Consider the following 15,956-nt stretch of genomic DNA (forward strand, 5'->3'; position numbering starts at 1 on the left):
TTTCCCAGTTATTGGTCTTCTTATGCTTTGTGAAGCCGATGCTTGCTAACTTTGAGGATTGTTTCCCTCTGCAGAGGTTTTGTGGTCACTTCTGCCTGGTGCTGACTTGCAAATTCAGTGTGAGCAGTTAAAGCCTTCAGAACTATAAACTTGTATTATTACAGGGACTTTGTGCATTCACTTCAGTCCCCAGGGCTGGAGCTCAGGCTTGGTAATTGTGTTAGCTGGAAACAAATGTGCCGAGTTTCACCCTTATGTGTGCAGCTGGTGATCTCTGCCTGGGAGCATTAAGGATTAGAGAACTCCAGGACTGCTTTTCATAGTTTGGCTTGATGTGCAGTCACCTACAAAATAATGGTAGTAAATGTGCTTATGCTTTCTTTATAGCTGGCTATTTGAGGCAAGGGCAGCAGAAATCAACAGGACTTTGTCTGCTGGAGGTGCTGAGCCTTCAGGCTCCACAGCTCAGAGTGCTGAATGTCCAGGGGAACTAAAACCATGAGGTTCTGCTTGAGTCACCATGCCTCACTCTCTGCTGCTTTGAGCACTCCAGATTACCCTCATCACACATTTATTGGGGTTCATGTGGCCATGAATTAGATGCCTTTCATTTCCTCTCTTAACAGGGTTTTATAAATCCACATTCCTTGGCTGTCTGCAAGCATGCTTTACTGTTCAGTGTAAAGGCTTAGGATATGTGCTTCTCTCCTCAACCCTAAAACCTAAGCAAAAATTCCAAGTCGGAATTTTGTGATCTCCTTGCAAAAATGTAGGACAGGAAAGAAAGAGATTATATAGGTGAGAACTGTGTAGATACAACTTGTCTGAAGTCCAGCTTCTCTGCTTATTCAGGGGAATGATGCCTCTCCAAAGGCACAAAGGAAGTATTTTGTCCTGTGAAGAGCTGATTTCCAGTCCATTATACAGCACTGTAAAATAGTCTACTAGCTGCAGTAGTGTTGGCTAGAAGAATTAAACTTGAAGTCGGGCTTGAATCATGTTTTAAGTTGTTAAACCCCTGGCCAAGACAGTAAAATGTTGATGATGCTGCAGTACTGCACAGCTGTAACTTGGTGAATAAATGCCTTCTGTAGTATAACACACCTCTATTTGGTATTCTGTACATAACAATGAAAGGCATTTTGAGACACAGAAGCAAAAAAAAAAAAAATTAGCTTTATTCCCTAAATTAAAGCAAACAAATGTTAAGCAGAAGATGCTTCCATCTAAAAAACTACATTTTTCCCACTGAACTTGAGGCCAAACTAATAGGTACATTTTCTATTCCTAAGTATAGAGAAACTGTGCTGAAGGAAATGGAAAACCCTGTGATAGTTTAGTATGCAGTGGGAAAGTAAAATTTGTATTTCATGGTGCAATGATCCATCTATCTTGGCATTTAAAAAAATTATTGATGTTTTTAAAAAGCTGTTCCATGGGAAGGAAGAGCTGGAGTTCAGCTGTTAGGCTGTCCCTAGCAAGCACAATGTCCAAAAAGCTCCCATGGAACTGTGACAAGTAAGTTTCCCTAGAAATTAACTTTGCTTACTTCTAGTCTACTTAGCTGCCATCAATTTATAAATGTATATATTACTGTAATACTGATCTCTTTCAGAGCTGGTGAACCTGTGTCATCTTACACTTGTGCAAAATTTGGGTCATTTCCACCAAGATTTTTAGAATTATTTTAAGATTAGTCATGTTTTGTACATGTCTTTTGGGCACCCAACTTCTTGAGCTCTTGAGGTAGGCTGAATTTCATCACAGTAGGTGATAATCAGGCTCACTGTGGTGTATCAGACTGATCACTGTCTTTGAGTATTCCTTTTCAAAGTTTTACTACTTTCATATTCTGGTGGTGCAGGATGATTATATGGTAGTACTCCTCAATTGCTTCCTATTTTCCACCCAGACTGCATCTGGAGTTGTAAATTCTTATGTCAGAACCAGGCACACACAGGCATTTAATACTTCAACCCTTAGAGGAAGCAGCTGGTTTAAGTTTGTACGTATGATGTATTGACCTGGATTTGTGAACCATTTACCTACAGATTGATATGTCTCAAAGATGTGAAAGCACATGTACAGGAATGACATCTGAAAGTTATTTGTGTCTTTTTCATTCATGTTCCCAGGCTACAGTGCAATAGGTTAGGTTTTCTTTTCCTCTCCATATTACAATAATTTTGAATATTAATAGTTAAATTAAAATAATGTTAAATCCCCTTACCCTATAAGGCTAGGCTGCTAGTCTAGAATATAATAGAAAGTTTTTTTAAGTATTTCTGGGTCTTATTCTGAGTTGCCCCTAATTTGTAGCCATTTTTAAAAGGGGATAAAATAGTTTTTAGTTGTCTCACTCCTTTTTACTTTCTTCTGAAGAATCTGAGGGATGCTCAAAGTAAGAGAGATTCTCAAGGCCATTTTTTATGTAGGCTTCCAAGGAAGCTGCTAAGTAATTTCAGCCTTTCTGTTCTCTAATACCTGCACTACTTGTCCATCCTGCTTACTGAAAACTGTTGAGTGAAGCTGAATTTGATGATCTTCCAAGTTTTGTCAGTGTGATTCCCTGTTAAAAAGTTGAGGTGCATTATTCTGTATGTTTTTTGGACAGGCAAAGTGGCAGAGAAGTGGCAGGGAAGTTGATAGAGCTGTTTGCATGAAGCTGTTTGGTGACAGATGAGTTGCAGTGAGATGGATTACTCCTGAATAGAGGGGGAACAGATTCCTCTGCAGGGCACAAGGAGCAGTCTGAGATTCTGATAAATGCCTTTTCAGAGGGTATAAGATAGCACAATTAATAATTTCAGCAAATGTATGGCTGAGTCTTTGATCTGAATCTCTGGCAGTTAGAATCTCTAATATTTTTGTGAGAGTAGTAGTAATCCAGCATTCCTTTATAACTCATCTAGTCTGACCCTTGTGAATTTGGTGTCTTTTTCTCAGTATCCTTACTGGTGTTCTCCCAAATCTGCTTTAGTTTTATATTAATTATTGACTGTATGCCTTCTTAAAGCTCAGCATCTCTTGCTCTTCAGGATTTGTGCTTTCTCTTCCATCTCAGTCTGGCACTTGGCTGTGTTGTGGTTTTGGTAAAACAAAGTCATCCTAAGGGTACTCTCAGCTTTCCTGTCATGCATTGGTGCTGCTGTTCTTCATGGTAATCAAACTGGAACAACTCTGCCTTGAGCAAGGCAGTGCTCAACAGAAAGGGGATGATGGAGTCTGTAATAATTCAGAGCAGTGAATGTTCCCTCAGAGCACTGCAAGCTGCATTACACAAAAGGAGCAGTGGTCTGTAAATAAGTGAAAGGCTCCAGCATGCAGAGAGCCTCTGCCTTCCTCAGTGGGTTGGTTCACAACAGCTGCAGCAAAGGAGAAGGGGAAAAAGGTTTGTAAAAAGCACAGGAAGTGCTTCAGCTTCCTCATAAACAAGCAAGACATTTCTCCTCTGAGAATGCTCCAGCCAGATTTGCTGTGCTTTCTATCTTTATCACAGCAGCTTGAAACAGGCATCATAAAGAATGACCAAGAAGAGGGAAATGGCTTTGTGTCTAAGCATGTAAAAGCTTTGTGTAAATGTGATAGTTGAAAACACTTTATTCTGGGTAGGGAAGTGGGATATATAATTTCCAAGAGTCAGGTACTTTGTGTACAAATAGCCAGGTTGCCAGTGTGCATTTTATAATCCCGAGAATGGGGAACATTCACTTAGGAATTTAACCAGGCAGTGTATGCAAATCTTGGTTATTCTCTATAAAGCTCTTAGAATTCATTCTTACGTAGTTTCTTGCTTTTGGGGCAGTTGTTCCCAAATATAATTAGCAGTGACAGAGACTAGACCAAAAGTCTAGTATCTTAAATAACTTCTCATCTTAAACCAAGGTTCTCTTTGAACTCTGAATACAGAGTAACTGTGTGTCCATGATGATCTTGCTTATTTCTGACCTGTTTTAGAAATATATCTTCTCTTTCAATGCAATTTAATGCAATTAATGGTATGCTGTAGTCCAAGTGCCAGCTCTGGCGTTATGCTGGGATGTAGCAATGTCCAGAAAAAGAATGTAGTTGGATATTTAGGGTTTCAGTTTAGATTTGAGCCTGTGTTTGTGGTTTTTGCAGAGCAGACAGGGCTCCCATTTAAAGGGCACGTTGTCCATGGCCACTGCCATGGTGCAGTGCCTCATTACATCATTAAATCTGTCTGTGAGTGTGTAGATCAACTTAAACCGTACCTGATGCTCTTCTGCTTAGCCGCATCTGATTTTGCATATTTTAGTTGTTTACCCAAAGGCCTCCAGAGATGTCTTTCATGGTTGGATGCAGATCATTGAAAGTTGGCAGTTTTCCTGCTCCTGGATGTCAGGTAGCCTTTCAGTGAACCTGGCCCTTTCCGAGGTAGCTGTTCCCTGTGGCACAGTGGTGGAAGCTGTAGCTCTGAAATTATTTGGAGATTTCAGTGGTGCTGATGGCTCTTTACTATGCTGAGTTTTTAAGAAACCCAAGAGGCTGGACTGACCTTGGGTTACCCAAAGTTTGACTACATGGCTAATTAGTGATAGAGGAAATCTGACAAATACATGACTAATGCACAGGGATTCACCTAATGAAAATAACACCTTCTCTTTCCCAAATAGCTCCCTTGCAACATTTAGTTGTGTACCAACTGCTGCTGTTTTGTGAATGAAGCAAGTGAATTCTACAGCAGTCTTTGTGTACACCCCCCACCCCTCATTTAGCTCACAAAATTAGAATTACATTTTAGTGGTTTTGTGGACAATTACAGCAAAAATACACATGGTATAGGTAATACACAGAAATAATACTGCTGCTACACTAGATGAAATGTAATTTCTTATTCTTTTAGAAGGCTCCTTTTCTGTGAACTTAAAGTATCTGTAAATGTTGGGATTTGCAGGAAAGTGGCCAAAAGCTGGAGAGTAAATTCTGCAATAATAAGGTTCCATTCCTTGCTGACCATGTTTTTCTCAAATTGTGAGGGGACAATGGTGGCACATATAATTTTGATACCTGATAAAATTGTCTCATTTGGACAGGGTGAAAATCAATTTTAAGAGCTGAGAATGCTGCTTTAAATGATTGCTCTGCTTGTAGTTAGCAAGAAATTCATCCTAAAGAGCCAAATAAGCATAAAATTTTGTCGTGGCTAGTCAAATTTTCCATGTAAATTTAAAAGGAGGGTAATTTTCCCATTCCTATTTTAGAATGTTCCTTATTCTGCCTTTATAATTTTGTCCATTTCCTTATTAGTGCTCTTTTCAGAGCCCAAACATGTCAACAGTGACACCATTATCAGCCTGAAATAAAGGAACAAACGCTCTCATCCTTAGCCGTGGTTTGCCTGTGGCAGCTATTTTTAATTTTGCAGCTGCTGGAGGCTGGGGCGGATGGGGCGGATTTGCAGCTGAAGATTTGGCCCCTGTATCACACATCCACTTTCCAAATGCTCTCAGAGGTGTCAGGAAACGTGGGGCTTTCCAAGGGGTCTCTTCACTGAAGTAGCACTTCTGGAAAAAGAGAGAGAGCATGAGGCAAAGCACTGGCAGCAGAAGGGAGGTATCCTGCTGATGTAGCATTTCCTTGCAGATGTTCAGAATGGAGTGTGAGGTGGCAGCAGATTATTTTTGTCCCCAAATGTGAATATGAGCTGACAGCCTTGTGCACCTCCCGTGCATTCTGAGCAGTGCGAGTTCCAGCGGCTCCTCAGCCTCCAGGAATTTTCCCCTCTGGAAGAGAAGGTATTGTGACTTTTTGGCCATGAGGAGCACCTTGTGCTTTCCCAGTCTTGAGCCCTGTTTCAAAACTGGTGTCACAACTCTGAGTTGAAGCTCAACCTGCAGAACACACGAGTGCTGCAGTGACCTGTACCTGGCTTGACGTGGGAATTCAGGCAGGTGAACTTTGGTGCCCACCACTTGCAAAAGTGGCCAGGCATGGAAAGCACAGCTGTGTGAGTGTAAACATTATTTATTGACATTTCACTTCACCTAACCTTGTTCAGGCCTCAAAGTGCTCCTTTGTCTTTGTGCCAATATTTCTGTAATTTATTGTTCACTGTGATAGAAGTTGATATGGCAGTGCATTTAGTTAGTACCTCTGAGTGGTGTTGGCTTGATAGATGATTTGTAGCAGTGCTCAGTTTTCTGAGATGCTGAAACACAAAGGACTTTATTTTACAGCTCCCCACAGTCAGAAAATAGTGATGTGAAGAACAGAGCCTAAATGATGAACTGGTTGAAATTTTAAATGGTAAATTCTCTGTTTTGGGACTGAGATATATTTTGAAATTATTTGTTTAGTTTCATTTTGCTTTTGAGATTTGGCCCAGAATGCATTATATGTTAGCTACTCTCTTGCCAAAAATTCAGTAGCAGTGGTGCACGTGTATTTTCACTGTACTTTTAAATCCATGTTAGTGGATCCAGGCACTTTGAAAGCTGCATAGATTTTCTTAGTGATCCATAAAGAGCAGTTTATCTAGGTCTTGGACAACTTTAGAGCTTCATAAATACAATTCTGTTTTTTTCTTTTGTTGGTTTGCAAACACAGACTAAATTTTGACTTGTAAAATGTGGTATTAACTATAAAAAAAAAAAAAAAAACAGTCAAGAGGGTTCAGATACTTCAGTTTTTGACCACAGTGTTAATTAGGTAGTTAAATACTTATGATCTTTTGGTTTCATGTGTAATGATCATGGAAAAGTGAGGCAAGTGATGTATTTTCACTTGTGTGGAGCATTTTTGCTTGAGTACTGTTAATTATCTTGCTGATCCTAACTTAGCTGATGTTCCTGTTAGTTACCTGACCTATTGACTAGTCTGTCATATGATCTCAGACTTTTTTGATCATATCTCTCTGAGAATAGATATAGATATGCACATATAAATAGGGTTTCTAATAGAGGGAGAGGTTTTTTTTAAGCAGAAGCAATGCTAGGAGAGTTAAAAAAGAGAATGAAGTAATGTGTCTTTGAAGTGTAGTCACTGCATTAAAGTGTTCCAACATAACACTTTTTTTGATCTCCTAAGAAATAAAAAGGCAGTTAATGCTATAACATCTTGAAGAAACTAAGGTCTAAAAGGACATCCTGGTAAGAGGACTCATTAGTTATGCAGTCTGAAACTGTGGAACATATTTTATCTTGTAAAAAGTAAGAAGGGCTCATGTCTTCATTCTGTAAGGAACTTAATACTTATCTCTCTTGCACTGAGGTGGCTAAAAGGCCTTTCAGAAAATAACATGTTCTTTTAAAAACAGCTGTCCACATATGCCAGGCATCTCCAGGGTGTCACTTGTGCCCTATGACTTGATGGTGCTGAAGTGTGTGATATAACTTGGAAATATATAGTTGCTAAACCTTTCAAATATATACATGAAAAATATGTATGAACAGACCAACTTTACTTTGACCTACTGGCTAGAAATAAGAAAATGGTATCTACTTGGTGGTTTGGTTTTATTTTTGTTTGGTTTGTGGTTTTGTTGTGTGTATTTGTTTGTTTTTGTTTGTTTTTGTGTTTTATTTTGTTTTGTTTTAAATCCATAGTCAATCCCTAGCAAGGTGTGGCACATCTAGAGTTCAGGATGGTCAGAAATGCAGACCCAGGCTGTTTTGCAGTGTGTATTTAATGCCTTTTCAATGAATAGGAAACTAACTGCACCTTGGCTGGCAGGGCCAGTTCCCTCTTCCTTCTGTGACCACATTTCATATATCTGTGATAGGAGACACTGTGGTTCCCCTTGTGGTGATGTATTTGAGCTCATCTTTCTCAGCTGATAAGGCCATGGACTTCTCACACAACTTGTGACCTACAGTGCCTCCAGCATCCCTGTGAATGATACCAGCTGAAACTCAGGCAGAGCTGAGGCTGCTTTGTCCCCTGAAGACATTGGATTTTCCCTTTGTCAAGAAAGCCCAGATTTGGCAGATGTTATTCTTAGAATAGCAGGAAGTGAGGAACTTGGTTTCATAACTAAATAACAATAAAGTTAGGTTAATGAGCCTGTGAATCATTTGAATGTTTCAGCTCTGTGTGCATCTGCTGCATGCTAAAAAATTCCCAGCAGAATTTGCAGTGATTTAGGCAGAAAGCTGACATAAAGTCAGTTGTCTTTGATCTTTGCTTGGTTTTGGGGTCTGTTTTTTTAAGATTGGGAAGCTATTGAAGTAATGAAATGAAGATGCAATATTAGCCCAGGGAAATATGCTATTTTGTCTAGCTCAAATAAAACAGCAAGGACATAGCATATTCCTTGCTTGTTCACCATCAAGCATGAAATGGTTGATAATACCTATTTCACTCTTCTGTTTAGGATCCTCTCATAAGTTCTTGCTCTGTAAAGTTCATGCCTTCCTTGTCCTCTGTCTTTTAAGTAATCTGTGGCTGTTAGGTCTAAATTTGCCAACTCTCTTCATGGTATGATAATCATGAGATGCTTTGGTTTGGGAATTACAAATATAGGATCTTTTGAAAGAAGGTGCTGTCTTTTAACTTGGAACATTTTGACTGATTCCCTCTTGTCTCTTGCTTTCCCAGACTTATCCTAGAGAGGGGCCTAAATAAGGAAGACGTGGCTGTTCTGTCAATAGAAAGGTCATTAGAGCTGCTGTTGCATCACTTGTAACATTAAATCCTTTGAAAATATACCTTGCAAGAATAATATTGAACAACATATTGTAATGTGAGCAAATAGGAAGCCAGGCATTTGTATTCATGATGTGATGTGAGTAACTGGGTTTGGACTTTTAACTGCAATGCAAGAAACATTTCACTCATTTAAGCAAAATTGTCTGTGTCTTTTTATCCATATGAGAAGACTGGCTGCATCCCTGGCAGTGAATAAGTTAACCTACTTAGTGTTTTGTGTGTAGGCAGCATGCAGTTCTGTGAGATTGCAGTGGGCAATGAAGCAGCAGAATTCAATTTGCAGCAGTGACCTAAGAGGGAATATTTTTAGTAATAAAATAGGTCAGGGAATGTGGTAGTGCAGACTGATAAATGAACAGTCTTCCCTTCCACTTGTGGGGCATGTTTTTGTTCTCCATTTTCAAAACTCTGTGATGGAGTCATTGCTGTCACGTGACTAATGTTAAGAGGTTTTTTATTATGGTGAAGCAATCATAGCAAAGTGCTAGGTTTTATTTTAGTGAAGAAAGAATATAAGTAACTATTTTGCTTAGGGATTCATAGAAGGCAAAGCCAGCTATGGAGCAGGCTGTTTTGAAGCCATTGCTCAAAGTCAACACTGCTGGAAATCTTATTTTGCAGTGTTGTCCATGTGACAAGTTGTTCATGGAGTCTTTTTTCCTTCCACTCTACTGGCTGTTCTTATGTGCTTTTTTAGCTTGCTTCTGTTTCCAGTTTGCTTTCTCAGTGATTTATGCAGATGAGTGTTAGCTTCTTCCTCTCAGGATGGCAAAGATGAAGCACAGCTTTATCCTGTTCCTTTGAGTCTCTGGGCTCTTGCAGGAAGCTTGCAAAGGATCTGTTCAGCCCATTCTTATGACACAGAGCAGTCCAAGTCTCTTTTTAGTGTTATGCTACTTGACTTTTGCATTTCAGCACTTTTTTGGTCTCCTTGGCATTCTGTTTCAGAGCAAAAAAATGCCTGTTGCCAGTTTGTGCCTTTTTAATCCTGCTGGTAATCACCAGTGTGGCAAAGTCCCCAGAAGCTCTAATCCTGGAGCAGTATGTCTTCATGCCATATAAACAGCAGAAAAACAACAGCTTTGGCCCTAAACCTTTTTTTTTACCCTGGAAAAAGATTGCCCAGCAGGAAGCAAGTGATCTCCACTCCTGGCTGTAGCTGCATTAGTATCAGTGTGTCACACTGTGTGAGAAGTACAGTTGCAGGATGCTCAGGCTGTTGCTGGAGCTATCTTCAGGAGTTAATGAGCCCTAATGAGTCCTGGAGAGATGCACTGGGTTGCCCAGTTCTCCTGCTTTGGAACTCAGCAGATCTCTCCCCTGGGGCTGCTTAATGTTGTGTGAATTACATTCCTGTGCTGGTGCTCCTTGGCCCATTCCTGCCCTGCAGTGCACTGTGAAGCACAGATATGGGTGCATGGCATGGGGGAAGAGATGTCCTTAAACTTTTCCTTATTTTATATCCCTTCTAGCAAATTGCATTTAATTTTCATGGTCTAGTTAGGACCATGATGAAATATCATCCAGCAGAGTTTTTAAAATTCTGGAAAGTCCTTCCATAATATCACTTTGATATCATATTTATAAGGAAAGTAAGCTCAACATTGATCACTGACTGGCTTAAAAATTGTAAACTCAGACTGTCCTTGACCCTTTTTATTTTTTTTAAGATTGCAAGTAGTTATTAATCATCCTCTAATATTAAAAAAAAAGCCTTAATAAGCTGCTAAGTAGTTTGAATTTCTAACTTCTGTGGGTTTTTGCACTGAAGGTCTGTTTCTATATTGCAAATAAGCACTGCACACCTCAGATAACCAAGAAAGAACCATGGGAAAAATACAAAAAGACCTCCAGTGGGATCAATACAGTGGAGTTATTTTCAGCAACATTCTAAGAAACTTGAGGGGGATTTTGCTCATATTCCATCATGAGTGCAGTTTAATGTGCTTCTGAGGGATGTCTTTTAGTATGAATACACTGTCCTGCACTTTGCTTTCTAAAGAAAAGGCAAGTGGTTTTTTTTTTCCTTGTTAACCTGTTTTTGCAGAAGATATCTTGACAATATCATCAAATATAAAGGTGTTTGGTGTTCCTGTCCACCCTGCTCATCGTGGGAACTGGAATTTCATGGCAGTTCACAGCCTGTTCACTGCACACTTGTGGCTCAGCTCAGGTGAGCAGAGCCCACCGAGCCAGGAACTCATTTATTAGGCATGCAAGTAGAGAAATCCACAAATATTCACAGTTTAGGAGTTTGGAACACGGCAGTCCACACTCCCCATCTTCACCCACCATATAGATTATTGGTCTGTCCAATATCTGGTGTGCTATTCTCTGTTCCTTAAATACCATAAAGTGGAAAACTTGCATTCCAAAGGTAACTGGGACCATCGTTTTGCTACTAGCACTTAATGGTTTCACATTTAGAGGGAGACTTTTTCTCTCCATTAAAAGCTAATTTATTTTAATTGATTTTTGAGAACTCTTGTTTTTCTGTATTTCCTTGTATTTTCTCAGCATGACTGAATGAAAAACCACTTTGTGCCAAAACACTGAGCTGGGAAGATGGCTCACTTTCTCTCCTGTGAAATCATGTTTGGTGTGGGTATCACAGATCTGTGTGCAGTGTTTTACAATGCCTTGCTCCAGCATTTATTTTGTGCTTGTTGTGGGGGCACGAGTCTGGTGGGGAGACATGAGCTCCAGTGTGACAGGTCTGGTGGGAAAGTCATCAGTGATTCTGTGACAATGCTGTGTCTGTTCAGATTAGCCAGGCAACACTTGTATAACCACAGACGTGGGAGAAAGGTCCTGCTGCTGTCACTGGTGTTTTAGCTGACACTAGGTGAATGTCCTCTATCATGTGTCCCTCCCCTTTTTCATTTGAAAAATGAAAATAATGATACATGATCTCCATCAGGGCTTCAGGGGAAAGGACATATATTCATCATCTCTGAGCTTTAAAGCTAATTTTTCCAGAGCAAGGATTCTGGGGGTAATTCCTGGACTAGCCTTGGCCAGCTGCAAGAGGAGCCATGTGGTTTGATCTGACCATGTGCTGATCAAAAGGAAAATCCTTGCTTTCTGGATTCTAATATATTTCCAGCCAAAAACCTAGAAAAAGACGTTTGTCATCACTCTGAAAATCCCAGGCCTCTTTCAGCTCAAAGAATTCCCAGAACAAGAAGCTCCAAAGTTTACTTGAAGAATGTGATGGTAATCACATTGGGTTTTTGAATTGGATTTTCACACTAGGTATGTCCAAAGCCAGTTCATACTTCAACAGCTTTTTTTTTTGTCTTCTTGCTTTACATGCATGCACACACATTTGAGCAATGAAGAAAACTGAGGCACAGAAATCTGCCTGTGTTACCCACTGGTAGTTCAGCAGGAATGCCAGGAATGAGGTTTATGTCAAGTCACAGGTAAATTTGTTCCCATATCTCTCCCATATTTGGGAGCTGCTTTTTCAGCTCTTTTGTGTAGGGGCTGTCTGTGTGCACTGGGATGCCCATGACCTATCCCTTGCCACTGTGGTATGGCCACAGGGATGGATTGTCAGGAGAGAGAGGAAGCACAACCCCACAGGGTGGCACAAGCAATGGATTCTGAGTGTTAGTAGCGTGACAGGACCTGCAAAATTAATATGCTAGCTGGAAGGTGCAAAATGTAGCTTTGTTCTTCCTTTAGGCCCTGAACTCTTCTCAGGGCAAAGCAGTGCCTGCAAAGAAGTTTTTTCTGGTGTTGCCTGTCACTCCTTGGTGTATTGCCTGAAGGAGGCAGCCTGTGTAAGGAACAGGTGAGCTGCAAAGGGCAGCAGACTGAGTCCTCCCAGCAAAGTCAAGTGTCCTGAGAGGACCCTTAGAACTAAGAAATTCAGAATACTCAGGGCAGGCTCTAATGGTGCAGCAAGCCTTCTGACTTGCTTAACATAGTGTTTAATAGAATTATTGTTGGAGGTTTCTGTCCTTGCCCGCCCCCCTAGTTCTGTTTCATCGTATTTCATCACTTTAATTCCTACTGTTCTGGTACAGGGCCAGATGATTTGAGGATGTTAGGGCTTTTTTTTTTTTTTTTTTTAAAGTAGTGTTATGTTCTTTAGTGGACTCTCCTGCTCTGCTGATCTGCAGGGCCAAGCAGAGCTAGCAGCAGCCAGGCTCAGTGCTCCAAGCTGCTGCTCACCATCCTCCCAGGATAAGTATGAATTAAGGTCTGTGTTCCTCCATGGATTTGTAGGTGCTGTCATGCAGTTCTGATAATGTTGGGTGAGTTTGGGCTGCATGCATAATTTCTTTTCCTGGTCATTCAAGTCTGTGTGTGCAGGTGGGAACCACCTTGTGAAAATTTGGCTGAGAAACAGTGCAACCATTGTCACAACTGAGAGTACACGTGCATTTTGTTGCACACAGGGCAGGTCTTGGCTATTAGAACTATTTGGGAGGAGGGAAATTGCTTTCATTGCCAGGTTTGGAGGTGACTTGAAAGGATTTCTGTAAAATTAAAGGTCTCTACTGTGCAGCAACGTCGATTAATAAGCTCACTCAGGAATCAAAGCTGCAATAATTGTAATTGGAGGCAGGGTTTTGCTGATGAGTCACCTTGTTGGGGCTGTCTTCACTGCCCTCCTTGAGAAAGTGGAAATCTGGAAGAGAGGAATTTGTGTGACCTGTCAGTACCAAGCTGGCAGTAGAAATTGGCACAAGCTAGCCCCTGCTGTTGGAAAAAGCCTGGAGAATCAGCACAGCCCTCCCTTGTGCTCAGTTGCTGCTAGTTTAGGTCACAGGTGTGTTCAAGTTGTATCCAAAAGGAAAAAAGCAAACCAATAAACATGATTTCTGCATGAAGGAGTAAGGTAGAAGTGAGAACAGCAGGGACTGTCAGGCAGCTTTATCCTTCAGTGGCCCCTTAGATTTCAAAAGTTGTGAGTGTGATCATTTGGAGTTTCCAGAGAATCCAGTCTTTGTAGGAGAACAGTCTTGGCTTTTGCCTCTGTCACGTAAATTTGATGATAGATTTTTGTGAAGAGCACAAGTAGCTCCTGCATTGGACCATGCATTCGCTAAGTTCAACAGAAGCATGATCTGATTGTTGCTAAATTTTTGGGGGAAATTGGAGGGAGGTGAGAAAACTATTGGGATTTAGTAGATGAGCTTTGAGGAAAAAAGACATGTGCATCTGAAAGGCAAAGAAGTTTGACTCAGTTTTTCAGGCTTCAGTGGAGCTGCTCTTTCTTTTTTCAATTGTCTCTTGCTTTGAGCTTTTCCAGAGTTACTGTTTAATTTAGTCCATTGTTTCACAGAAAATTGAATAGCAAGTGACAATTTTCAAAATGTCTTTGACAAAACTTTAAGAAGTTATTTTTGTCTGTATCCCAAGGGTAAACCCCTTGGATCCCTGATGGAAAAAGAGTGTAAAAGCTTCAGGCAGTGATACCTTTCTGCATGTCTGATATCTGTTTGTACGAAGCTTTACTCAAAAAGGGAAGAGTTAAGGTCCTTTTTGGAAAGTTATGGCTATCTATGCACTAATAACTTGCAGAATACTCAAAGGCTTTTTCAACCTATACAGTAAATTTTCTGATATTAATTTCTTTGAGGATTAGAAACCTGGAAAGAATTATATGCTCTGACACAGTGTTCTTGGATGACACTTAAATTTAAAATAACATTATATTGTAAAGGGTTAAGAATTAAAGAAACAACCAATTGGTAATGTAGGCCTTGAGCAAAGTACAGTATAGGAAGCACTGAAAAATGTTTCTCTGCATGATTAAGAGAGTCTGGTTTGCTATTTGATTTATTGGCTAGCTGAATGAATTCATTAATTGTGTATGACTACTTTTACTTCTGGGTAGTCATTTTTCATTTTGGATTTCATTACTGAATGAGCTTTTCCTAGGGATGTTCTTATCATCCAAAATCAAATACATGAAAATGTTAGGGAGGCTCAGCCCTCCCTTTTTACATCAGTATTTTTCATACTAGGTTTTGTGCTCATTACTTGAATACCAAAAGATTTCCTCTTACTGCAATGCATGCATTACATGTTCCATGTTATGATTTTCACAGCAGTGATATGGAACTAGAAACCCTCTTCTTTAATTAGATGACAGACACTTGTTTCTGAAACACTGCAGATGTACATAAAGCCCTCAGCATTCAAACACCATTGTGACTACATTTCTAGAGTGAGAGTTTTGAGTATACAGCTCAGTGCAAGGTAAGGATAGGTTATATATGTAAGAAATCAGATGACTTAGGGAGAGATCCTGAACATCTTGGCTTGTAGTTTGAACACTTGTTTTTTGTTTTTTTTTATGGGAAGGACTCATTTCCTGGACAGCTTGCAAACAGTATGGTCTGCAAACACTCCTTTCTTCAAGGATCTTAAGATTTTAGCTGCATGGAGAAGGAGCATTTCAGAAGGTTTATGATGCCACCACTGTCTGCAGCTAAGGATGCTGTTCCAGGGAATGGTGCATCTCATGGAAGGCAGCTCAGCAGAACCTCAGTGGCCTGGCTGGCCCTTCCAAGCAGAGCACAGTAGTCTCTGGAGGAGCCCTGGGTTCATCAGGGCAGTAAGGTTGGATATAGTATTAGGAATTCATTTTATTCTCAAGTATTCTCCTTAAAGTGAGAGAAAAAAAAAAAAAAAAAAAAAAAAAAAAAAAAAAAAAAAAAAGAGTGTAGGGAAATCCTCATGTTCTTCCTTTTCTTTCTTAGTCCCCACCTTCAGGTTTTGTGTCTGCAAGTAGAAGGCAGATTTGTTAAAGACTACAAAGTGAGGACTTTGTCATCCCATCTCTCCCCCTCAGTTTTGGCTCAATGCTGACCCCTCATCCTGTAATTGTGTAGCAGATGGGGTGGGTGATTCCCCAAGTTGGCTTTGTGGCAGAAAAGGCTGCTGTGATATTTTGACAAATCTGTTCTTGCCTGTGGGCTCTGACACTCCCAAGTATTACTTCATGTGTTTTCTGTGAGAATTATCTCTGACTGTGTAATACAAAAAAAAGGTCTTGTGAGGAAAGAAGGTGAATGAGGTAACTCTTATCCTCCTGTAAACACATGGATGTGATGAGCAGGAGCCTGGGTAGGAAGCATTTTTCCTGCTATCTGGCTTGGTCCAATTCAATACCAGCAAGCTGTAATTATTGATCTCTCACACAGTTTATTTTTTGTCTACTTTTACAATACTGATGCATATCTGTAATGTCAAACTCTAATTTACACCTGCTGTCCAAAATGGGAATAACAGCCCACGCTTCTCTGTCAGTCACTTTGTGGAGA

The 15,956-nt window shown here is 40.2% G+C and overlaps 1 protein-coding gene across 8 annotated transcripts in view; it reads left to right on the forward strand.

Annotated features, from left to right (window-relative positions):
* SERGEF (secretion regulating guanine nucleotide exchange factor) overlaps positions 1-15,956 on the forward strand; it is a 137,599-nt gene that overhangs the window by 88,007 nt on the left and 33,636 nt on the right. For 4 of the 8 annotated variants that reach the window (XM_079308445.1, XM_079308444.1, XM_079308447.1 and 1 more), the window contains one exon: positions 14,995-15,095. The exons of the other annotated variants lie outside the window; for them this stretch is intronic. In XM_079308445.1, the coding sequence (XP_079164571.1) occupies positions 14,995-15,095 (101 nt within the window). The remainder of the gene's footprint in view (positions 1-14,994; positions 15,096-15,956) is intronic. 8 annotated transcript variants of the gene reach the window in all.

The sequence above is a fragment of the Erithacus rubecula genome, assembly GCF_903797595.1.
Source record: "Erithacus rubecula genome assembly, chromosome: 6".
NCBI lineage: Eukaryota > Metazoa > Chordata > Aves > Passeriformes > Muscicapidae > Erithacus > Erithacus rubecula.